This window comes from Bos mutus, chromosome 4 (genome assembly GCF_027580195.1).
Source record: "Bos mutus isolate GX-2022 chromosome 4, NWIPB_WYAK_1.1, whole genome shotgun sequence".
Taxonomy (NCBI): Eukaryota; Metazoa; Chordata; class Mammalia; order Artiodactyla; family Bovidae; genus Bos; species Bos mutus.
The window spans coordinates 90,003,609-90,027,748 of record NC_091620.1 but is presented as its reverse complement, the minus strand read 5'-3'; the positions used below and the strand labels follow the sequence as shown (position 1 = coordinate 90,027,748).

At 36.3% G+C, this 24,140-nt stretch overlaps 1 protein-coding gene across 3 annotated transcripts in view; it reads right to left on the bottom strand.

Annotated features, from left to right (window-relative positions):
- The window catches only part of TMEM196 (transmembrane protein 196), a 261,077-nt gene that overhangs the window by 65,524 nt on the left and 171,413 nt on the right, over positions 1–24,140 (bottom strand). Inside the window, exon 1 of one of the 3 annotated variants that reach the window (XM_070368817.1) lies at positions 8,978–9,142. The exons of 1 other annotated variant lie outside the window; for it this stretch is intronic. In XM_070368817.1, coding sequence (XP_070224918.1) covers positions 8,978–9,142 — 165 coding nt within the window. Of the gene's footprint in view, positions 1–8,977; positions 9,143–24,140 lie in introns of those variants that run through there. One more of the 3 variants, XM_005897688.2, reaches the window with a different exon arrangement.

Genomic DNA, 24,140 nt, shown 5'->3' with positions numbered 1-24,140 from the left:
GAACTCTGGGAGTTGGTGATGGACAGGGAGGCCTGGCATGCTGCAATTCATGGGGTTGCAAAGAGTCGGACATGACTGAGTGACTGAACTGAACTGAACTGAATACTACCAATTATACAAATGAACTCTTGTACGTCAGGCAGCTGTAAGAATAATTGAGCATAAGGAACTTATGATCTTACAAATCTACCATCAACAATAGGAAAGCCAGTTGAAGTTGGAGTTTGGTTTGTGATGTAAGATTTTCACTTCTCTCGAGTCTCAAAGGGGCTTTCCGGGTGATGCTAGTGGTAAAGAACCAGCCTGCCAATGCAGGTAGATAAGAGATGTGGATTCAATCCCTGGGTCTGGAAGATTCCCTAGAGAAGGAAATGGCAATCTACTCCAGTATTCTTGCCTGGAAAATTCCATGGACAGAGGAGCCTGGTGAGCAACAGTCCATGGGGTTGCAAAGAGTCAGACACAACTGAGTGACTAACACACACACACACATCTCAAGATTTCTCTCAAGTCTTTCTTTTGATCCCACGTACACATGTGGGAACCAAGGGCTGGTGTTTCACCTTGAAATTGAGCAGCAATACATTGGCCTCAAGCCCATCAAATTCTAAAAAGCAGAACTTAAAAAGTTTAGCTGGGAATTAAGAGCAGACTAGTCTTGCGATTCTTTCAGGACCCTTTTGAAGCTGGCCACATCCTATTCAGGTGAGGTAGAGCTTCACTTACCAGTTTTTCTTTGAACATATCTTTGCTCTAACAAGTTTGGTCTCCTCAATCCCCGCCCCTCCCCCGCCCCGCCCCCCGCCAAACTCTCCATTTTGCTGTCCCTTCCATGACTTGACACATGTTAATAACTGTGCTTAGCATATCATCTTCTTCCCTCTGCCCACTGGAAATCTGCCTCATCTGCAAGGCCTGGGTAAAGTTCTTCCTCCACGAGGATGGATATCCTTGATTATTGATACCTCTCCCTTTGAATGTATTTAAACAAATATGTCATTTTGTGTCTTCCTGATTGGGCTTATAATATTTAATGGTTATTTGAGATGCATTATTTAGCTTTATTTTTTAAGGCTAAGATTTATGGGTAGGAACAATTTAATCTAGTATCTCACACTGTTTTGGGAACATGGGAGCTTGCACAGTTGATCAGGTGGCTTTCTCAGTCTCTTCTAGAAAACAAACAGTGATCAGGACTTGGCCTTTATGCCATCCTGCCTGGCTCACAGATTGAGAGTTGGGAGCAAATAATGAGGTCAGGCCTCAGTGAATGACTTTTTCATTTCATGAAAATTTCCCATGTTTCACACAAAGAAATTTTCTCTATTGATTATGAAATAAGACTGCCCTGGCTTTAAATACTAACTCAGCTGATTAAATAATGGTGTACCATCCTAGTTAAGCTCTTTTTCCTACATAAATTTTACAAAACAAAACATTGTTCATGAAGTTGTTAATATTAGAAATAAAATGTATATGAAAGCATATGGACCATAGTTAACTATTAATAAATCATGCCTAGTATTATTTCTGCAGGACAAGTAGCTCAAGGCTCCCTGTCCTCCACGGTACTATGCTTAACCACTGATTTTATTTCTGCCTTATTTTTTCCCAGTATTTAATAACAGATCATGAACTCATGGAAGTTTCAATTGCTTCTTGAGTTGCATTACTGCTAAAAATCATGGTTACTAATTAACATGAGAGTTAGTTATGCTTTAAAAGCTATTTGGGTAGTTCAGACAAAACCATACAAATTTCCAAGTTATTGAGTATCTTTGTCAGAAGTGTTAATTTTCACTTTTATTCTGACTTTATAACAATAACATTATTTTACATATGTGTTTTGAGGACTTCATGGTACAAAAGTAGTTATCATATCCTTCCTGTTTGACATGCCTAATTTAGATAACTGTCTAATTTATCTGATTATCAAATATCTTTATCATAGAGCTTCCACTACCCTCTCCACCTCCAACAGAAAATCAGACAGAGACAAGTGTCTTACAATGGCAGCAGTTCCCCCATTCAGTTTTAAGCTGAATATCTACATGACTTTTCCAAATATATTTTGGTATATTTTTGTAGTTGCTAATGTATAATGTATATAATGTAAGTCAAAAACTAACTAGATGCTATACATGAACATGTGGGGTCTATAGCTAAGTTGGTAAAGAATCTGCCTGTTATGTAGGAGACCCAGGTTCAATCCCTGAGATAGGAAGATCCCCTGGAGAAGGAAATGGCAACCCACTCCAGTATTCTTGCCTGGAAAGTCCTGTGGACAAGAGGAGCCTAGAGGGCTACAGTCCATGGGGTCACAAGAGTCAGACACAACTTAGTGACTAAACCAACCAACCAACAATACATGGAAAGAAAAACAAAAGCAAAAATGATGAGTCAAACTAGAGCTGGTTAAGGATGTTGGAGACATGTTGAGAACCAGTGTATCACTAGCAGGTTATAGGTCCTGGTTGTCATGGAGCTGAATAGGGCAGTAGAAGGAGCAGCTAATGTTCACTGTGCACTTACTTCTGGCCAGGCTCAGTACTGACAGCTTTATAAGCATTGCCTTAGCTTCACAACAACTTCACAGTAACCCATATAATAGGTACAGTTATTTCTCTCCCTGACTTGGTGAAGAAGCATAAGTTATCCAGAGCCACAGTAATATAGAGTGAGATGTATGAATCCCATCTACCATTTACTATGAGTACAGTATACATATAGATTAGATCTGCATTCATGAGAAGGATCGCAAGGCTTTATACATCACAGAGCAAAGTAATAGCATAACTTTTTTCCCCCTCTTTCTCTTTTTCTGCTAGAAAGATGCTCACTGAGTCTTTCTATACTATTACCTAATTATTCTTCCATTGTCCATGTACTTCAACATGGACATCTATCTGCAGAGTGGTGCTCTGTGTTCAGTCATGTCCAACTCTTTGCAACCCTATGGACTATAGCTCGCCAGGCTCCTCTGTCCATGGAATTTCCCAGGCAAGAATACTGGAGTGGGTTGCCATTTCCTTCTCCAGGGGATCTTCCCAATTCAGGGATTTAACACACCTCTCCTGTGTCTCCTGCCTTGGCAGACAGATTCTTTACCACTGAGCCACCCGGGAAGCATCTTCAGTGTAACCACCTTGTATGTAATTTGACGAAATTACATTAGGAAAATAAAGTTAAATATTTTGAAGAACTCTGGGATTGGTTATTTAGGTATAGAAATGCCATTTGAATGAACAGAATTATATATAAATATATATAGTACAGTAGGTTGAATTTTTGTTCACTTCATAAATGAATGACCCAGCATTGTTTGAACAGAGAATTGTTGGAGTTTTCCCTCTTTGGTGTGTGTGAATCTATTCTAGTTTTTACTGAATTTTAAAGACAGGCATTTCAGTTTGGATGGCTGGGTTATATCTCCCATCTCCTAATATAATTAAGTATGATCTGAGGGCTGAGTGAATATTCAGGAAGGTTAAATTGCTTAGCTATATTCAAAGCACATAATGTATGACCTGGCTAACAATTAAGTCAATATAGAGGTCTAACTTGAACATTTTATGCAAAAATATCCAAATTAAAGATATGACTTTGTCTGATGATGTTTGTATGAAGCACACTGTCAACAAATAGGTGATTGATGCCATTATTATCATTTTTTCCCTAATATGTCTATGGCAAATTCTTCAAGACCACTTTTACCCTTGAATAAGGGCCAAAATCCTGAAACAGAATTTGTCATGTGTTCTGGATAGAAATTTCAATGCATGTCACTTACATATGGGTGAAATATTGACTAAAACAAAAAAAAAAAACTATTGTCAGATAATGACAAAATTCACTGATTTCCTCCCATCATGTCATTATCAATCAACACTAGAAATAGGCATTTTACTTCTTTTTTGCACAGAGTATGGTTCCTTGAATAATAACTACATATTCCAACTATTAAGACTCTTGAGAGTCCCTTGGACTGCAAGGAGGGCCAACCAGTCCATTCTGAAGGAGATCAGCCCTGGGATTTCTTTGGAAGGAATGATGCTAAAGCTGAAACTCCAGTACTTTGGCCACCTCATGCGAAGAGTTGACTCACTGGAAAAGACTCTGATGCTGGGAGGGATTGGGGGCAGGAGCAGAAGGGGACGACAGAGGATGAGATGGCTGGATGGCATCACTGACTTGATGGACGTGAGTCTGGGTGAACTCCAGGAGTTGGTGATGGACAGGGAGGCCTGGCATGCTGCAATTCATGGGGTCACAAAGAGTTGGACACAATTGAGCGACTGAACTGAACTGAACTTATCTAATTGCCACTTATTTAACTGCCCTGATTCCAGTAAATAACAAGTAGCACTTGAGAATAAGAGTATGACTCAGATAAAGAAAATATTCTTTACCTGGGCTCTAGATAGCCATGAAGGGGCTTTATTATATCCAGAAACTTGATATAAAAATTAGTCTATATGTTCAAACAATAATATGTATGTATGGAGAAATATCTGTGAGGTTATACACTAAATTTATAATGTTGGCTAATTTTGATGATGTGGTAGGGAAGAGAACTTCAGTTTTGATTTTTTTAACCCTTTGCAACAGGAATTATAAATTACTTACATAATTAAAATTCATTTAAAAATTGGATATAAATGTACAGTTGTGGTTTTTTCTGAGGATAGGGCACTGTTTTCATCTCATGATAAATAATATGAGTCCTTTATGTTATATATTTTAACTTTGGAAAAAATGATGCATTATCTAGCATTTGTAAATTTGAAGTAACTGTTTGAGGGGTTTCTTTCACTTTGTCTTGTTTTTCCTTAAACGAACTGAATAGACTTAAATATTAGAAATAACATTTTGGAGCAAGTATCATTTATATACAGCACTTCATTTCTTTTGCTTTGGTATGGATTAGGATGTACAGTAGGTGAATTTCAACACAGTCTTACAGTTGGCTGAGTTGTTGCCATGGTGAATCAGGAATCCACAATCAGAAATCCACATACTAAGTATATGACTTGACTAGGCTATAAATTTCATTAAAATATCAGATTTTTGAAGCAGATAAAGTTATGGTGTACAAATTAAGAATGCTCCAGAAGCAATAAAAATCATTCAAACTTTATGATTTTGTTAAGAAAATTGTGAATATTTTAAAAGATTATTTTACATGTGGGGTAAAGGAGCTTAAGGAAAGTTCTTTTAATACATCTATAGAATGAATATCAGATATAGATGGATGGAATTTACCATGGTATGTATAAAATAAAACTCTATCAGATGTTTTTCTGGACACCACCATTTGAATCTTTAGATTTCAAAGTGCCAATTTAGAGCAACAAAATAAAATTTCCTTGGATCTGTGTACCACTGAATACAATCCACTCACATTATAGATGATGTACTGGAGACTGAGAAAAATGACGATCCTACAGCCGCTTGGAGACACAGTCCTGTCTAACTCCCTGCCAATGTATCTTACACATCGATTATATTTCACATGCCTATGTCTTCTCCAAAGCAGTTTACTCAATGGTTCATTTATTGTTATCTAGTAGTGTTATTTCATGTTTTCAATGAGGTATCTATATAAACTACTACAAAGAATCAAGAAGAGGCCAAAATCTTATAAGGCATTTATAGCTTTCTTTTGCTATGAAATTATAGTTAAAATTTTTTTTCCTTCTAATTGCCCACATCTTTTAGACTGGTCCCAGGTCCCATAACAACCATTTACCTTACTATGAAATAGTGACTGGAAATAACCTGTATAAACATCCATCTTATGGATTTTAAGCCCTTTTTCTTCATACTGTTTTATTTTTAAGCCACTTAAAATTTTGGTCCAGTAATTTTTCCAATAATCCAAAAATATTCAACAATAATTTAAGTCCAAATAATCAAAATAGTTGCCTAAATTCTTAGTGCATTTGACCTAGATAAAAAGCTTATGATGTTGAGGTCCATATATAATAAGCAATCCCTCTGTAGTAGTTTTTATTTCCATTGGCTTCTAAAATTGAAAGCAAAATCTGGTAATAATGATATTTATGTATTGAAAAAAACTTCATGGCACCAATCGAAATACACTCTGATTATGGATTATGACCTGGAAAGTTAATTATTATACAATCCCATCTAGTGTTTATAAATAACATAAGATTTTTAATTTATAATACCAGAGAGATGAGTAGTTATCAGTCTAGTGTTCTGCTGCATATTCCTGAGGTCTCTTTGGAAATTAAGAATTGTTATTATTATTATTTTATTAAAACTATGAGGAAATAATCTGAGACTGGCACACAGCCTCTCATGGTCTGGTCCCTACCATTCTTTCCATCCTTATCTCTCCCTCACACACCTAAGCCTCAGAAAAACATAAGAGCTTATTATTCCTGAAACACAACCCAACCTGTCCATTTTTTTGTTTTCAACCTTGCCGCCTAGAAGGTTTTCTTTCTCAGGCATTCACTGCCATTCTGTGCACCCAATACTAGCCATGTGCATTTATTCAGTGCGTACTACATAGCATACATTTTACTACAGAACATGATTTTATTTGTGTCGTCTAACAACCCTACTTGGCTAGTCAACCAGATAGTAAATGGCTAAAGGCTGACCTGGAAGCTACTCCCAAGCAGACTCCAGATTTCATACTATGATACATTCCTTCTAAGTTTCAATAAACTTTAAAGATCAAGAGAAAAATAATACTTGTCCCAAGGATATTTCTTCTCTCCCCTGTATCTGTAACTCCCTGAAGTCAAACTCTAATTTCTCACCACTGGTAAAGGAAGTGACATATCTATCCATCTTACTTCCACAGCTCGGCATTCTGATTCATCTTAATAGTCTTTGTGTTAAATAGTAAAATGCTTTGCATGTGGTAAGCCCTCTATAAATATTGGTCACATGAATTCATCATTGCCAGAATTGTGATAATCCAAACTGTATTACAAATGACCTCTGAAAAATTATCTTAAAAATCAAGTTAGCAAGACTATAATTTGGTAAACAATGGTCAAATTTAGACATTTGTTTCTTTGCCAATTTGATTTATTGAGTTTATAAAAGTTATCAACTCTTTTGGCACTCAAATTTCAAATCGGTTCATTCAATCACATGGATTTATTTTTTACTGAATCAGAAAACAGAATTTGAACCTATTATTTCAGAATCGTAGGTGAATTTGGTTACTCTAAAAAGCAAAATGTTTAAAAAGGAAATAATTATTTATAATAATGACTGTGCTTTATTATTTTGCTTTTCACTGAGCTGCTTCAAAATTTTTTTTTTTTTTTTTTGTACATACACATCAACTCACCTAGATAATTAGTAAATAGCTGAGAAAGAGAGAAAAAAACATTTTAAAATAATTTTTCTTACATGACACCAAGCAAATGCAACCACTTTTTTATTCATGAAGGTAAACTGGATACTTCAATGCTATTTTGAGACAATCTACATTCACTTACTCAATTTTCTGAACTACAGAGGGAAATTAATTTGAAGAGTATTTAAGCGTTCTTCCTCATAAGCCACCAAAAGATCACATTTTCTTTCGCTTGATTTAAATGTTGACATTACATTTCATTTTGAAAACTGGTAGAAGTTTTCAAGTTAATTTATGTTTAATCATAATAATGCTAACTACAACTCTCAAAATAATCACTACTACATATAAGATGTAAAATAACTAGCTTTAAGATTTGCCTTTTATTTAGTCTTTCATACTTATATTTAAAATAATACAGCAAAAGGTAATTATTTATGGTTGCTGGGACTTACTGAATTTAGAACAAGGATACTTAGAAGAATCCAATGTTAGAACTGAATACCATTTTTCTTTTAATTTCTGCAATTTAAAAACATTCTCACTTAGAAAAGTTAAATTATAAAAACTAATTTTCTAAAGCATAATTATGCCAGTTTTAAGAATGCTAGAACTTCACTTAAAAATAAATTGCTTCAGAATTACTCTTGAACTCATAAATTATCATTTTTTCCCTCAGACACCTAAAGCACAAATAACTAAGCCATGATTGTTAATTATACTAATTATCAGTGACAGAATAACATCTTATTAAATTATCTTAGAAAATAGAATCAAGCTAAAGATCCAGAAGGATATGGATAGAAGAGCTATATAACTTAAAGGAGAAGAAAAACTGATTTTCACAAGTAGGTTCGCACTAGGAATAGTGCTGAGTTATTTTATTGATCCTGGGTGGAAGGAATGGGTCTCTAAGGTTTTCCTGGAGATTCATCCACAGTAAATAAACTAGAAGCTGGCTGGGTCTGCCCTCTGACCTAATGAAAATTATGACATTTTCTCTGAGCATTAGGTACTCTTTAAGCTGAGTTATTCTTGAGTTAGAATGTTGCTACATATCATTTGTTGTTTACCTTATTCCCTAGAACTTAGGAAAGAGTTTTAAAAACGGAAAATTAAGAGCAGTGTTTTCTGGGATGAAATCCTCCTTTCATACTCACATCATATTTCTCTTTGTGACATCTGTGTTGTCTTTAGTGTACTTTGGGCACTGTTACCGAGAAATAAATGCATAACTCTACCCTTGCTTGTTGCTGGTGTAAGAAAATGATGTAACACTTTCATTTTGATTTTCCTTGTAAAAGTATGGAGGCTGAGCCTGCCCTTGACAGGTGTGACCCCCACCCCCGCCACCCCAATCAGCCCCACTTGGCAACCTTTTGCAGATTCAGCCAGTGGAAACTGCCCTCCCCCAACTTTAAACAAAGCCATTTAATTTGGTATCAAGTCAAGGTAAGGAAAAAAAAATACTACTAATTAAAGGAAAACATACAGAGGCATAGCCTGCGACATGAACCTACATGCAAGCCAGAGGAGATTCATGATTTTCAACCCCAGAGAGGGAGTGACTAACGCGCGCACACTGACCATCACCGTAAAGAGGTAAAGAGAGAGTGAAATGGCTCAACGTACACACACCCCGCTCCATACCGGGGACGAGTCTCCAAGCTGCGGCTTGTGCTCTCGGAGGGCCAGGCTGAAGCTGACCGCCCCCACTGCCACGCTGGACGCCCCCAGCCCTATCTCCAGCACGGAGAGCACCAGGAGGCTCCCAATAATCTGGCCGCTGGTGCACATCCTTCTTCGGTCATCATTCCTTCCAGGTCAGAGAGGGAAGCCGACCATCCACCTTCTTCCTTCCACTCTCCTCCTTATCCCCTCTGCCCGCTACCAGACCCCAAAACTTTTCTTTCTTCACCAGAGAAGCATTATCCACAAGGACTGGATTTCCAGAACCGGAGACCCTCTTCCCTGACTGGGTCAGAAGCAGAGTTGCTCCACCCCTGGCACGTTCAGACAGGGATCATAGAAGGATTTTCCCAGTCGGTGGTCGGAGTCCAGGAGAGGAGAGCACACCGGTAGAAAGGGCTTTCAATAAGGAGCCAGAAGCCTGGGGGAGCCAGGGAGCTGGGAGCTCTGCTCCGGAGTCGAGGCGCTGTCCAGAGTTCTGCCGCGTCCCAAGTCTCCGCAGGGAAATCCCGTTCTCTCCTCTGCTTCCGGGACCCTTTCAGGCTCCCTTTTCTTTCCCCGCAAGTACACGAGCTTTGCTTCCCCAGATCCTAAGCGGGACCGCTCAAAGCATCTCTCACCCTCTCGCTCGGTCTCCTTTCCTTTGTTTTCGTGGTAACACGAAGTGCTTCTACGAGTCCCTCGGTCCCCAGGCTGAGCGGGCGGATGATATTCAGCACCACGCTCCTCACAGTTGCTGTGTCGCCAGAAAAAGCGACCTTGTCTGATGGCCTTTTTCTGTCTGGGTTTGTTCTTCCTCGTCGTCGTCCTCTTCCTCTCCCCCTCTCTGGATCTGATTCTCTCTCATTGCAGTGACCTCATTGGGATTTAAGAGGCTGATGGAGGAGGGAAAAGCTTGATGTATTTGTGGGTGCAGGACCAATACTCTTGAATGACCCTTGCTCGGCCCCACTTGGGGACCCTTACCACAGAGATCCAAGCGATACCTTCCTTCGCACTCTCCCACCAACCCCCACCACCTCCATCCTTGTTTGCTCCTTCCTGGGCTTCTGTCCAGATGGGAAGGGAGGTGATGCCTGCGTCAACACGGGGCTCATTCTGTGTGAAACTTTCTTTTTCGTGTACACGGGGTGATGTGGGAGCGCAGTGAGTGAAGAATGGCAGAGAGAGCACAGGGGATGGAGAAGGTACAGACTCCGAAATTCAACAGGACTCCAAAGGACCTTCACGGAGGAACTCCCCTCTCAAGAAGAGTTACTCTCCAGCATGTTTTAAGGAGCTGCCATGACCTGTCATCCTCCCTGTTGAACGTGGGGAAGATGCAGTTGACTGGGCCACACTTTTCCAGGGAAGTGGCTGTGGTTCCTCCTCAGCTGGCAGACCCTAGCTCTCTCTGAGCCCGTTCTGGGTTGCATCACCAGACCACACGCCTGGGACCAGGCGTTCTCACTCAATTTCAAGAGATGTGTACATTTAAGTACTAAATAGAAACAACATTGCTTAAAAAAAAAAAAAATCTGCCTCATTGCACACTTTATGACAGTTTGCACTCATCAGAATCCTTAGAGCAAGGGCCAGCCATGGTTCAGGTATTTTGGGGTTGTAATCCGATGCACATGGGACTCTAGAAGTCTGGGAATCACTGAGTCTGGGCTCAGTTTCACGTCCCTGATTTGATTTCATGAAAAATCCCAAGGTGTTCCATCAGGAAGATGCAGAGTGGGGATTGGGGGTGATAAGTGTTTGTGGGTCATCTTTCTCAAAAACTGGTTTCTGGGGAACTTGGAAATGGAGTGAAGGAAAACAGAAGAAAAGAGGACTTAGAACACACTGCACAAGATCAGGGAATCTCTGAATGCATGTAGACTAGAGCAGTAGTTACTGCTGATTAGAAGTTTTTTTCTTTTTTTTTTGTTAAACCCCAGTGCTGAGAACACTAAAGTTGAGTGATATACAATCTATACAAAAAGTGCCAGTTCTACATTTCTTAAATTTCAGAACTTGTTTCATTGATTACATTCAACTGTACAGTATAATTTACTTTCCTTATGATATATTTATATTTCATATTTTTTAAAAACTGGAATCTTCTTCCCTTAAAAAAAGCAAGGAAGGAAGAATTATATAGTATTAGAAACTTAATAAGTCTTAAAGAGTCTTCAGTTATTGTGGTATTTGGAAAAGAACTCAAGCATTTATTTTCAATAATTGGTGAATTTATTTTCCATTTCTTAAAACAGTCCACTAACAATCATTCATATAGTTTTTTATTTTAGTGAAGAATAGTTTATTTTATTTAAATCTTATAAAAGTCATTTAATGATCCAATTCATATGTAGAAATAATGGAACATCGAGGTTCTCTTAGTTTTTGTGTATCTTTAGTCATTGCTTTCCTTTTTTCCTTCTTCCCCATCAAAAAGAGAAATTTATAGTCATTGCTAAAATAGATTGGTTAATGCAGCCATATAAAAAGAAGTGTAAATTACAGGAAGGGAAATTAATTCTTAGAGGTAGTGTTAACAATGGGTGAATTTCCCAGAGAGAAAGGAAGGGATGTTATGTATTATGATTGAATTTTCATCTTTGAATGTAATAGGTAGAAATGTGTTTTCTTATAACCCCAAAGCCTAATCATATGTTTGAATATAACCAATTTTCATTTTTTGAAAGTCAAATATACATATATATCATTTATATATAGAATCTTTTTTAAAAAGGGGTACAAATGAACTTATCTACAAAACAGAAGTACAGTCACAGATGTAGAAAACAAACATGCTTATCAGTAGGTAAGAGGGAAGAGGGATAAACTGGAAGATTGGGATTGACATATACATACTACTCTATATAATATAGATAACTAATAAGAATCTACTGTATAGCACAGGGAACTCGACTCAGTACTCTGTAATGGCCAATATGGGGAAACAATCTAAAAAAAAGTGGATATATGTATAGCTGATTCTCTTTGCTGTATACCTGACACAACTGTAAATCAACTATATTCCAATAAAAAAAAGAAATAAATTAAATCCACCCTCACTTATATATGACTAACAAAATCCACCCCAAAGTGGAAATATTTATAGAAATAAAATAAAAACAATCACCACCACAAATTACTGTTTTATATTTAAAAACATGAAGATCAATGTTATTAGAACTTTAAAAAAAATCTTATATTACTTATTCTGGAAGACAAAATATATTTTGCATGCCCTTTTAAATGTTGGAAAGATCCCCGCCTCCAAGTAAATGCAGGACCGTTACATTTTGCTCTTATTTGTGGAAATCATAGCAAAAAATAGGTTCAGTTGGCATCCTCTCTCAAAATTATTTATTAGGGAAAGAATTATAGGAAAAACAATAAATCTAGAGAAAAACAAGCAGACAAAAAATACATTGGTATCCTAACACCAGTAGCTCTACAATTAGAGGTTTTAATTTTTCTTATTCTATGGTACACCAAAAAAGCTATTCATAAGATCCATTGATACATATATGAAAGAAAGTGAAAGTGAAGTCGCTCAGTCCTGTCCGACTCTTTGTAACCCAATGGACTGTAGCCTACCAGGTTGCTCCATCCATGGGATTTTCCAGACAAGAATACTGGAGTGGGTTGCCATTTCCTTCTCCAGATCTCCCCAACCCAAGGATTGAACCTGGGTCTCCTGCATTGTAGGCAGATGCTTTACCGTCTGAGCCACCAGAGAAGTCTACATATATAGTATAGTATAGATACATATATAGTTCATTCAATACTTATACTTCCTCAATAGGAACAATAGTACAAAAACTCTCAAGTTTGCCACCTGCTGGCTCATATAGGACACAATGAATATGAATTTGTAGGGCAACTCAAAATAATTCTTATTAAATTTACTAGCTAATCAGAAAAAAATCCTCCATAATTGCTTTCTTTAAGGACCTAAGCTCTGCCAAAAAGTATTTAAGTGTTCTGAGATCTTCACATACCCATTTACCCAAATTAGATTTATCTGTCAGTTCAGTTGCTCAGTCGTGTCTGACTCTTTGTGACCCCATGGACTGCAGTACTCCAGGCCTCCCTGTCCATCACCAACTCCCAGAGTTCACTCAAACTCATGTCCTTTGAGTCGGTGATGCCATCCAACCATCTCATCCTCTGTCGTCCCCTTCTCCTCATGTCTTCAATCTTTCCCAGCATCAGGGTCTTTTCCAATAAGTCAGTTCTTCGCATCAGGTAGCCAAAGAATTGGAGTTTCAGTTTCAGCATCAGTCCTTGCAATGAATATTCAGGACTGATTTCCTCTAGGGTGGACTGATTGGATCTCCTTGCTGTCAAAGGGACTCTCAAATGTCTTCTCCAACACCACAGCTCAAAAGCATCAATTATTTAGCGCTCAGCTTTCTTTATAGTCCAACTCACATCCATACATGTCTACTGGAAAAGCCATACCTTTGACTAGATGGACCTTTGTTGGCAAAGCAATGTCTCTGTTTTTTAATAAGCTGTCTAGGTTTATAAATAAGTTAGATTTATAGAATTGTTTTATTAAATTATAGTTAACATACAACATTATATTAGATTAAGGCAGACTACATAGTGACTTGACATTTATCTACATTATGAATTGACTACCACAAGTCTAGTAATCATCTTTCACCATACAAAGTTATTATAATATTATTGACTATATTCCCTGTGCAATATATAGAAATTTTAGTACATGGATAAAAGAAAATCCAGGAGCTGGGAAATAAATTCCACCTGTCTTAATATGGTCAAGTAAGTTGCTGAAATAATCAATTTAGTCTTAATACAAGGTTAGTAAATGAAAAGGTCAAAATTTAAACTGATTAATTTTGAAAATTGGGTTAAAGTGTTCAAGCTATTATAAATTTTTTAGTTTTGTGATCTAAAGTCACAAAAGTTACAAGATCTTTGATCTAAAGATTAAAGATTAAAAACTATAGTTTGTACTACTGTGATCTTAGACCTGTACTGAATGACCAAAGCAGTACAGATGATTAAGAAAAAAAAAAATCACAAAATTATTACAAACCATTTAGCAGTTCTTAAAGTGCTACAAGTCTATATAATATTTCCATACTCTAGTCAGTGTGGCTAAAAATAATGGTACCTAAGACTTAGTTAGGATTTTATAGAGTAATTCTGCTGTAAAAGGGGAAAAAATGTTGAGGATTTTTTCCCTTATTTAAATCTCAAGAAGAAGAGATAATTAAACCTAAATTTATCTTCTGTCTTTTGTCTTCTAGTGGTAATATCTACTAGTAACATCAGTGTTTATGAAAATTAGAGAAATTATAGTACTTAGCATTGTATTTATCACAATTTTCCATTTATGTCTGAAATATCTTTTTTTTTTTTTTATCTTTTGATTATAATGACTTTTAAGCATGTACAAAACCTCAATTGTGTATTTTATACTGATACCTACTTTTTAATAAAGAGTGTGATTATTTATACTCCTAACCTGTATGGAGTAATCGGTCCTGGATTTACTCTCCTACCACATACATTTAAATAAACAGTGCACGAGAGACAGTGCAGAAGTGTAATCCCTGTGAGAAGACAAGCAAGGTGAGAAGACAAGCAAGGTTTTCTCTTGTGGTCTTTTTGACTATAGACATCTAACAAGCTGTTTCACAAGAAGAGTATAAAGCAGAGCACAGTTATCTTTTTTTTTTTTAACTTTACAATATTGTATTGGTTTTGCCATATATCAACATGAATCCATCACAGGTATACACGTGTTCCCCATCCTGAACCCTCCTCCCTCCTCCCTCCCTGTACCATCCCTCTGGGTCTGCAAGAATCCTTAACAAAATTCTAGCAATCAGAATCCAACAACACAGTAATCTTAACAGAATTCATGGGACAAACAGCAGAGTTCTTGGAGGCTGATGTCGCCAGTATTTTCAGGACAGAGTACTAGAGAAGAGGATCTTTCATAAAGAGATCCATAAATCTCCATATGGTTTCCTTGTGTCTTTGTTAAATCTAAGCCACAAAATCATGGAGTGCAATGCACAAGGTTAGAAATGAAATTTCATTTCCAGTGAACTGAAATCTGCAGCTTACATGATCCTGGGAAATTTTTCACTTTCATAATAGCCAATGAGAGTGCTTACTGAATACTCAGCCTTTGGTGGAGATAACACGAAGAGCACATATATGAAGTGGAGCTAAATATGCCTGTAGTAAAGGCATAGTTTATTCTATATAAAAAAGGATTTTTTATAATCCTTTTTATATAATTCTATATAAAAAAATATACTCTATTTCAGACCTAAAAATGCTTTAAAACGAGCTTTTAAAGTATCAGTCTGTTTTATAAGTAACAAACTCTAACACATCTTAAAGAAAATGACAAAACCTATCTCTCAACAATGTAATGCTCACAGTCTCTACTATCCAATTAATACCTGAAATATGAAAAACCAGGAAAATGTGATCCCTAACTAGGATTTCAGAGATAATGGAATTTATTAACACTTAAATATTTCTATTGTAAATATTAGAAATATGTTCAAAGGTGAAGAGAAAAAAATTAATGTAATAAAGATATAAATTGAATTTGTAACAAAGAACAAAATATAATTTCTATAGATGAAAAAACTATATATATAAAATGAAAGATAGTACATCTGAAATTATTAGGTTAGACACTGAAGAAGAAAGTTAGTGAACATTAAGCCATAACAATAGAAATTAAAATTACAGAGAAAATCACAACACAAACTAAATCACAGAAGAAAAAAAGACTGAAAAAAATTAACAGATTCAGTGACCTGCAGAAAAATTCAAAAAGTGTTATATGTACATACTATAAGTTGTAGAAGAATAGGTATGCAAAAATAAATTTAAGGAAAAATGACCAATTATTTTCTAGATTTGATGAAAACTACAAACACATATATCCAAGAGGCTCAATAAACTGTAAATAGAATAAATACAACAAGGCATACCACAATCAAATTTCTGGAAAACAGTGGTAAGAATTAAAAATTAAAAGCAGCCAGAGAAAAAAGGATGCACTATATATAGAGAAAAAGAGGCAAGGATGCCAGACTTCTCATCTAAAGTTATTCAATCCAGATGACAAGTGAATGATAATTTAAAGTACTGAAACTTAAAAACAATAAAAAACCTATTAATCTAGAATTATATTCCCAGCAAAAATACCATAAAAAGTGAAAGAGAAACAGATTGTCAGACCAACAAAAACTGAGACAATTTGCTTAGTAAATTTACTCAGTGAAGACATGAGATCTTCACTTTAAGAAGTATTAAAAGAAATATTTTTCTAACAAAATTAAAATATATTAGAAGGAAACTCAGACCTACACAAACAAATGCTGAGCATCATAATGCAACATAGAAGAGTATCCATGAACAGTATTTTTTCTCAGTTTTAATCTCAAATAGAGTAAGAAATATGTACTGAAAGCTGAGCTGCCATGCAAGAAACAGAATCTGCAGTTCCAGCACAGCCAAAAAAAATTAACAGTTGAAACAAAGGATATAATGTTTACAGAAGAAAAATCACAGAATCTAGAATCTTTACAAATTAATATTCTTATCCTAGATACAATAAAAACATTATCCAAAATATGAAGGACCCCCAAATAAATTTCCTTCTCTCAACAGAGAGAGGAAAAAACAAGTCAGACCAGAAAATAAAGCAGATGTTGAAACTAACAGATAAGGATTTTAAGACAGTACTTACAATTGTCTGCAATGAACTAAAAGAAAACATTTTCAACCAATGAATATTTCAGTAGAGAAATGGGAAATCTTAGCAAAGGTAATATAAATTTAAATAAGGAAATTCTAGAAGTAAAAACTACAATATTTGAAATAAAACTGGAAGGACTAAGCTCAATGGACATGACATAGAAGAGTAAGTTAGTTTGAATAAGGATAAATAAATATTAATAATTTTAGTAAATAATGTAGTAATAATTATTGTAATTATAGTGATTAATAATTACAGTATTTGATACAATAGTTATAGTAGTAATTATAGTAAATAATATAATACTTAGAGCAAATAATGATAATTATATAAATAATACATTACAGTAAGTAAGACTTGCCTGGTAACTCAGCCAGTAAAGAATCTGCCTGCAATGTGGGAGACCTGGGTTGGGAAGATCCCCTGGAAAAGGAAATGGCTACCCACTCCAGTATTCTTGCCTGGAGAATTCCATGGACAGAGGAGGCTGACAGGCTACAGTTCATGGAGTCATGGAGTGTCAGACACAACTGAGCAACTTTCATTTTCATAAATAATAGAAACTTAAAAATAAATGGTGGTGCAGGACCTTGCTAAACGATAGCAAATGGTCAAAAACATGTAAAACTGGACTAGAAGAAGAAGGGGTAAGAGGATTGAACAGAAAAGTCTTTCAAAATACACTGGCTAAAATTTTACAAAGTTATGAGAGGGAGAAAATCACATATTTGAGATGCTAAATCAATATGCAGAGAAAATGTAAAAACGTTAACAACAAAGCACAACAAGGCAAAGTCAAATAGCTGAAATCCAAAGATAAAGAGCATTTCTTAAAAGCAATACGAGAAAAAAGTCATATGTATCAGAATCAGGAACAGACATAATAAAAGAATAGAGTTACATTAACAAATAGACTGTGGTAGTTAGCTTCTGACAATGTCTCACAATGATTTCTGCCTAGTAGTATTCCAATGCTTGTATACTCCACTCCCCTTGAATGTATACTCCCCTTCCCTAGACCTAGTGACTTACTTCTAACGAATAGAATTTGATAAAATGATGGGATGTCACCTCTGTGACTAGGTTATAAGAGACTCTGACTACCACCTGATGATAATCTCTATTGCCTTCTCTGATTATATATTTTTAAGAAAACATACTGATACGTTGGGAGGCTCACAAGACAAGGAATTGAGGGCAGCCTCAGAGCAATGGTCAATGAGGAATTAACACTTTCAGTCCAACAACAGGAGGAGGGAATGAACCCTGCCAACAAAGTGAGTGATCCTGGAAGCTGATCCTTGACCACACAAATCTTGAGAGACTGCATACCTAGCCAATACCATGACTACAAGAGAGGAACCACCAGGATACATACACATTTCTAATTTCCAGAACTGTGAGATAATAAGGTTGTTTCAAGCCATTGAGTTTTGGCATTATTTTGTTTTTACAGAGCAACAGACTAATACAAAGGTATAACAATCATAAAAGTAAAAACTCCCAAGAGAATGCCAAATCATGTAAGACAAACTGATGGAATTTAAAAGATAAATGGAAAATTCTACCATATTTGGAGATTTTAAATACCCAGTTGATAGAACAATTTGAGGAAAAACTCAGCAAATACGTAGAAGAAATAAACAAAACTATCACTTAACTGTCGTAATCAATAAACCAGGGATAATAATATCTGCTGAGATTTGTTCTACCATATAAAGAACCAGCTGCTTCACTATTGAAGTTCAATGAAATGCAATTCTCCACAAATTTTGCTGCCAGAAACAGTTTTCACACCTATTTCTGATTTCTGTTACTCTTAAACAACTTCTGAGTGTTCAGATATCTAATAATCATTTTGTAATGCATTCATTAACTGAGCAACTATTTACATAATGATTTCAGAGACAAACTGATGAGACCGAGCTATTAGGTTACATTAACAAAAATAAAACGTAGGCTAGGGCTTTCCTGGTGGTTCAGTGGTACAGAATCCACCTGCCAATGCAGCAGACTCCTTGGTCCAGGAAGATCGCACGTGCCACCAAGCAACTAAGCCAATGGGCCACAACTATTGAGCCTGCTCGAGACACTGGGAACTCCACCTGAGCACACGTGCTGCAGCTACTGGAGCCTGCGAGCCTTGAGCCTGTGCTCTATAACAACATAAGCCAGCAGCACGGAGAAGCCTGCACACTGCAACTGGAGGGTAGCCCCAGTTCACTGTAACTAGAGACAAGCCCGTGCAGCAATGAAGACCCAACACAGCCAAAAATAAAAATAAAATAAAATTATTATTTTTTTAAATAGGCTAGCACAGAATGATAGATTTGATAGGGCCATAAGAATCCCTCTTATTAGATTACATCCTATATTTAAATCCTTTTTAACCACATTTCTGACCTCTTCTTAATTCTTCTGGTGACTAGGAACACACTGCATTAAAAAGTCTAAGTATTTTTTTTTAATTTATATTTTTGTGAATTCCATCCATGGCACTCAGTTCTATCTTTTGGAAAACAGAGAACATGTAAAACCTATTTTTGTTATCACAGGTATTCAAATAGTTTACAATTTTCATGCCTTGTGAAAATTTGTTCAACATTTACAGGAGAAATTTCTAAGTTCCTTAAAGATCATAGAAAGTGCTCCAGATTATTGATACTGAGTCCTTTATTAAATTGATTTTATTTGGAGGATAATTGCTTTATAATGTTGTGTGAGTGTCTGCTTTACAGCAACATGAATTAGCTCTCAGTATTCATATATCCCCTCCCCTTTGAGCCTCCCTCCTCCTCCATCTATCCCACCCATGTGGGTCATCACAGAGCACCGAGCTGAGCTCCCTATGCTATACAGCGGCATCCCACTAGCTATCTTATTTTAAACATGGCAGTGTATAATACATATGGCAAAGCTTCTCTCTCGATGCATCGCTGCCTCCTTCCCCCGCTGTGTCTAAAGTCCATTCTCTACCTATACTAGTGAGTCTTAACTTGTCCCTGTTTCTCTAGAGTAAAAACACTTATATCTATGTTAAAAAAGAAAAGAAAAAACACAGGTGTGTTATAAGGGCTAAGTACTGGAGGATAATTATCTCTGTGATTCTGTATTTTTGTAAATGTGCCCTACAATGATTGTGGCCACTTTCTGGCTGCATTCTGAAAGACCAATTCATACTTAATTTTCAATCGATGAAAATCCCAGAATATTTTTCCTGTAGACTCTGTTTCCCTAATCTTACACTTGTACAGTTGATTTTTTTAACCTAAGGACAGGTTGATTTGTTTATCACTATCTAATTTCATCCTGTTCGCTCCGGTCCTGTTCTTTCCTGTAGAGATCATTTTGAATCCTCTGTCATCCCATGCACTAGCTATTCCTTCCAGTACTGTGTATGCCATATCCCCAAGCAATGGGCCTATTCTGGCCTCATTTTTCTTGTTCTGAACATTCCTAAAGATGTTATTTTTATTGTCTTTGGCATTTTTAACAAGGCTCTGCTCATTTGTGTCTCTTGCTTCTGCTTCTGTATTTCCAGATTCCTGTCACTCGATTTATCATCATGTATATGATCCTTCTTTTAGCTTTTTGCATTTCCCTCAAAATACATGCCTATCTGAGTAGTTCCTGGGCAGACACAAGACTTAATAGTTTTTAATCTTTTTATTTTCCCCTAAATGAGGAATTTATAGTTATAATCACAATGTTGGTTTTAAGAGAATCCTGTCCAGTTTAGCTATCTTACAACTAGAGTATCTGACCAGTGCCTCATCTTATGTGTTCTAGCAATTTGGGTATATATTTTACTATATCAATGCTTGTTTGCTGTATTTTGAGTTGATACTAACTTGTAAACATACTGAACAAATAATAAATACCTGTTTAACAAATATGTGATAACTTAAAGAATTGATGAAGAACTGAGATAAAATGTTATTTTTCCAAGACTATCCACTTCAACTTCTTCAACTACTTATAGTTAGTTGTAAAAAAATAATCTGATCATCATGGTGACTGCTGGCTCTCCTTGCTTCCTTAACTGATTCATTTAGGATAAAATAAAATAATTACTTGGGGAAAAAAGTGAAACATTTATGATAAAATCTTCATTTTCACATATAAATACCCATTTCAAATAGAAAAGAAAACAACCTGCTTAAAAAGATCACAGTGTATGAACAGGCACTTTTCACACTAAAATGAAATACCACAAATGGCTAGTTACCATCTTTACAAATGTTCAGCCTCAATAGCAAACAAAATGTGCAACTGGTCATTAATTCTCCTATTAGACTGGCAAAAATTTATTTTAAAGTAGTAATTAATGTTACTGGGGTAAAGTTAAATGGTTAGTCTCATAAATAATATGGAGATATAAATGGATACAATATTTTGAAAAGACATTTAATAATACATATTAAGTACTGGAAATGCTTATAAACTTGACCTCAGTGATAACCTTTGCATTTTTACCCTAATAAAAAACTCATTGATGATCAAAAAGATTTACACATAAAAATGTTAACAACAGTGTTATTGTAGAAAAAAGATAAAATTAGCTTAATCTTTAAACTAAAAACTAACAATGAAATAAAGAATCATAAAATTATGAGAATAATTCATAGTGATTAAGATCATATATTAAAATCATATATTATCTATTAGTTATTAATATGATTTGAAGTATACTTTAAAATCATATAAGTAAACAAACCTAATTTTCCTTAAAAATATGAATATAAAGAACACTATAAGGAATTACACAATAATTTTATTAGTTCAGTTCAGTTGCTCAGTCATGTCCAACACTTTGTGACCCCATGGACTGCAGCAGGCCAGGCCTCCCTGTCCATCACCAACTCCTGGAGTTTACTTAAACTCATGTCCATTGAGTTGGTGATGCCATCCAGCCATCTCATCCTCTGTTGTCCCCTTCTTCTCCTGCCTTCAATCTTTTCGAGCATTAGGGTCTTTTCAAATGAGTCAGCTCTTTGCATCAGACGGCCGAAGTACTGCAGTTTCAGCTTCAGTATCAGTCCTTCCAATGAATATTCAAGACTGACTTCCTTTAGGATGGACTGGTTGGATATCCTTGCAGTTCAAGGGACTCTCAAGAGTCTTTTCCAACACCACAGTTCAAAAGCATCAATTCTTTGGTGCTCAGCTTACTTGATAGTCCAACTCTCACATCCATACATGACTACTGGAAAAACCATAGCTTTGACTATATGGACCTTTGTTGGAAAAGTAATGTCTCTGCTTTTTTTTTTTATTAGTTTTATTAATTTTATTACTACTCTAATGTTTTAGATGTTATGCTTTTCTCCTTAAGCTTTCTGTACTTTTCAGTTTTGGAACAAAAACTTGCATTAATTTTTAATCAGGAAAGCTATCAGATCAGATCAGATCAGTCGCTCAGTTGTGTCCGACTCTTTGCGACCCCATGAATCGCAGCACGCCAGGCCTCCCTGTCCATCACCAACTCCCGGAGTTCACTGACACTCACGTCCATCGAGTCAGCGATGCCATCCAGCCATCTCATCCTCTGTCGTCCCCTTCTCCTCCTGCCCCCAATCCCTCCCAGCATCAGAGTCTTTTCCAATGAGTCAACTCTTCGCATGAGGTGGCCAAAGTACTGGAGTTTCAGCTTTAGCATCATTCCTTCCAAAGAAATCCCAGGGCTGATCTCCTTCAGAATGGACTGGTTGGATCTCCTTGCAGTCCAAGGGACTCTCAAGAGTCTTCTCCAACACCACAGTTCAAAAGCATCAATTCTTTGGCGCTCAGCCTTCTTCACAGTCCAACTCTCACATCCATACATGACCACAGGAAAAACCATAGCCTTGACTAGATGAACCTTTGTTGGTAAAGTAATGTCTCTGCTTCAGGAAAGCTATACAAATAAGAAATAGGAACTAAAGAGCACAGGAGCCTGTGGTCACTTAACATGGGTAAGAAAATGCATGTGAATCTCAAAACCTCCAGAGGACATCGGTTTATGAAACTTTCACTTAGAAATTTAAGTTAATAATGATAATGTTTGGAAACTGAAGTCATGTTAAAAATTCCCAGCTTATGAAGCCAGGGGAATGAATTACAAATTTTAAAAAGATCTTTTTTTTTTTTTTTAATCAGAAATTTTAAAGCTTGACAAAATGTATTCTTCAACCCTTAAGGGATTATAAGGAAAAATGGAAAATCCAATAATATGGCAGAGTTTATTCCTCCACTGATAGACTTTAACTGTAGTAGATTACAGCTGCAGGGGTTGAATAAGCATAAAGTTTCTGAGATTGCAAAGGAAACTTTCTTCTCAGTCAACACTATATTTCTCAGCAAAGATGTCAATTATTGGAGTAAACAAGGAAACACTGAAAGTTCTATTCATTTTTCAGGCCATTTAGACCTGAATAAAATTAATATTTTATTTCCTGTATCTTCATTAAGAAAATCTTGAGGAATAAAAGTAGCCTTTACATTTCCTTGCTAACTTAGGAATGGTTCTTAGTTCAGAACTCTGTACATAGCCAACAGTAACTAAACATTTGAGTTTTACTGATTGGTGAGATAGTCACATTGGCATTGTCTATAACAAAAGAAAGTTTAAAGAAGTAGGTCAAACTTTAATTTGAGGGCCTTGAATTAGAAATATATTGCTGCTGCTGCTGCTGCTAAGTCGCTTCAGTCATGTCCGACTCTGTGTGACCCCACAGACGGCAGCCCACCAGGCTCCCCCGTCCCTGGGATTCTCCAGGCAAGAACACTGGAGCGGGTTGTCATTTCCTTCTCCAATGCATAAAAGTGAAAAGTGAAACTGAAGTCGCTCAGTCGTGTCCGACTCTTAGCGACCCCATGGACTGCAGCCTACCAGGCTTCTCCGTCCATGGGATTTTCCAGGCAAGAGTACTGGAGTGGGGTGCCATTCCCTTTGATTAATTTTTATTCTGAATTTTTCTAATTAGTTTACCATCACCCACACCCACACCCGATCTTGACTTGGGGTTCTATGTATGGGCTCAGATTCCGGAAACATTTTCTGAGCAAAAGGACAGAGTAGTACTTACTGATCCATGAGTTACTAGTTAAAGATGAACAATAGCTGATATTTATGGAGTGCTCACCATGTACCAGGCACTATTTTAGCCACTGAGGGTATTCCATAAATAATACAGAAACATCTACCCTAAAACAGTTACATTCTGTGTGGGATTTAACCAACCAAATCAACACATAATTATATAATTTCCGATAGTGAAAAATAAATTTAATTTCATATAAATTAAGTCAAGTTATGGGAATGAAATGATAAATGGGTAGTTTAGATAGTCTTCACAAGGCCACACATGATCAGAGATATAA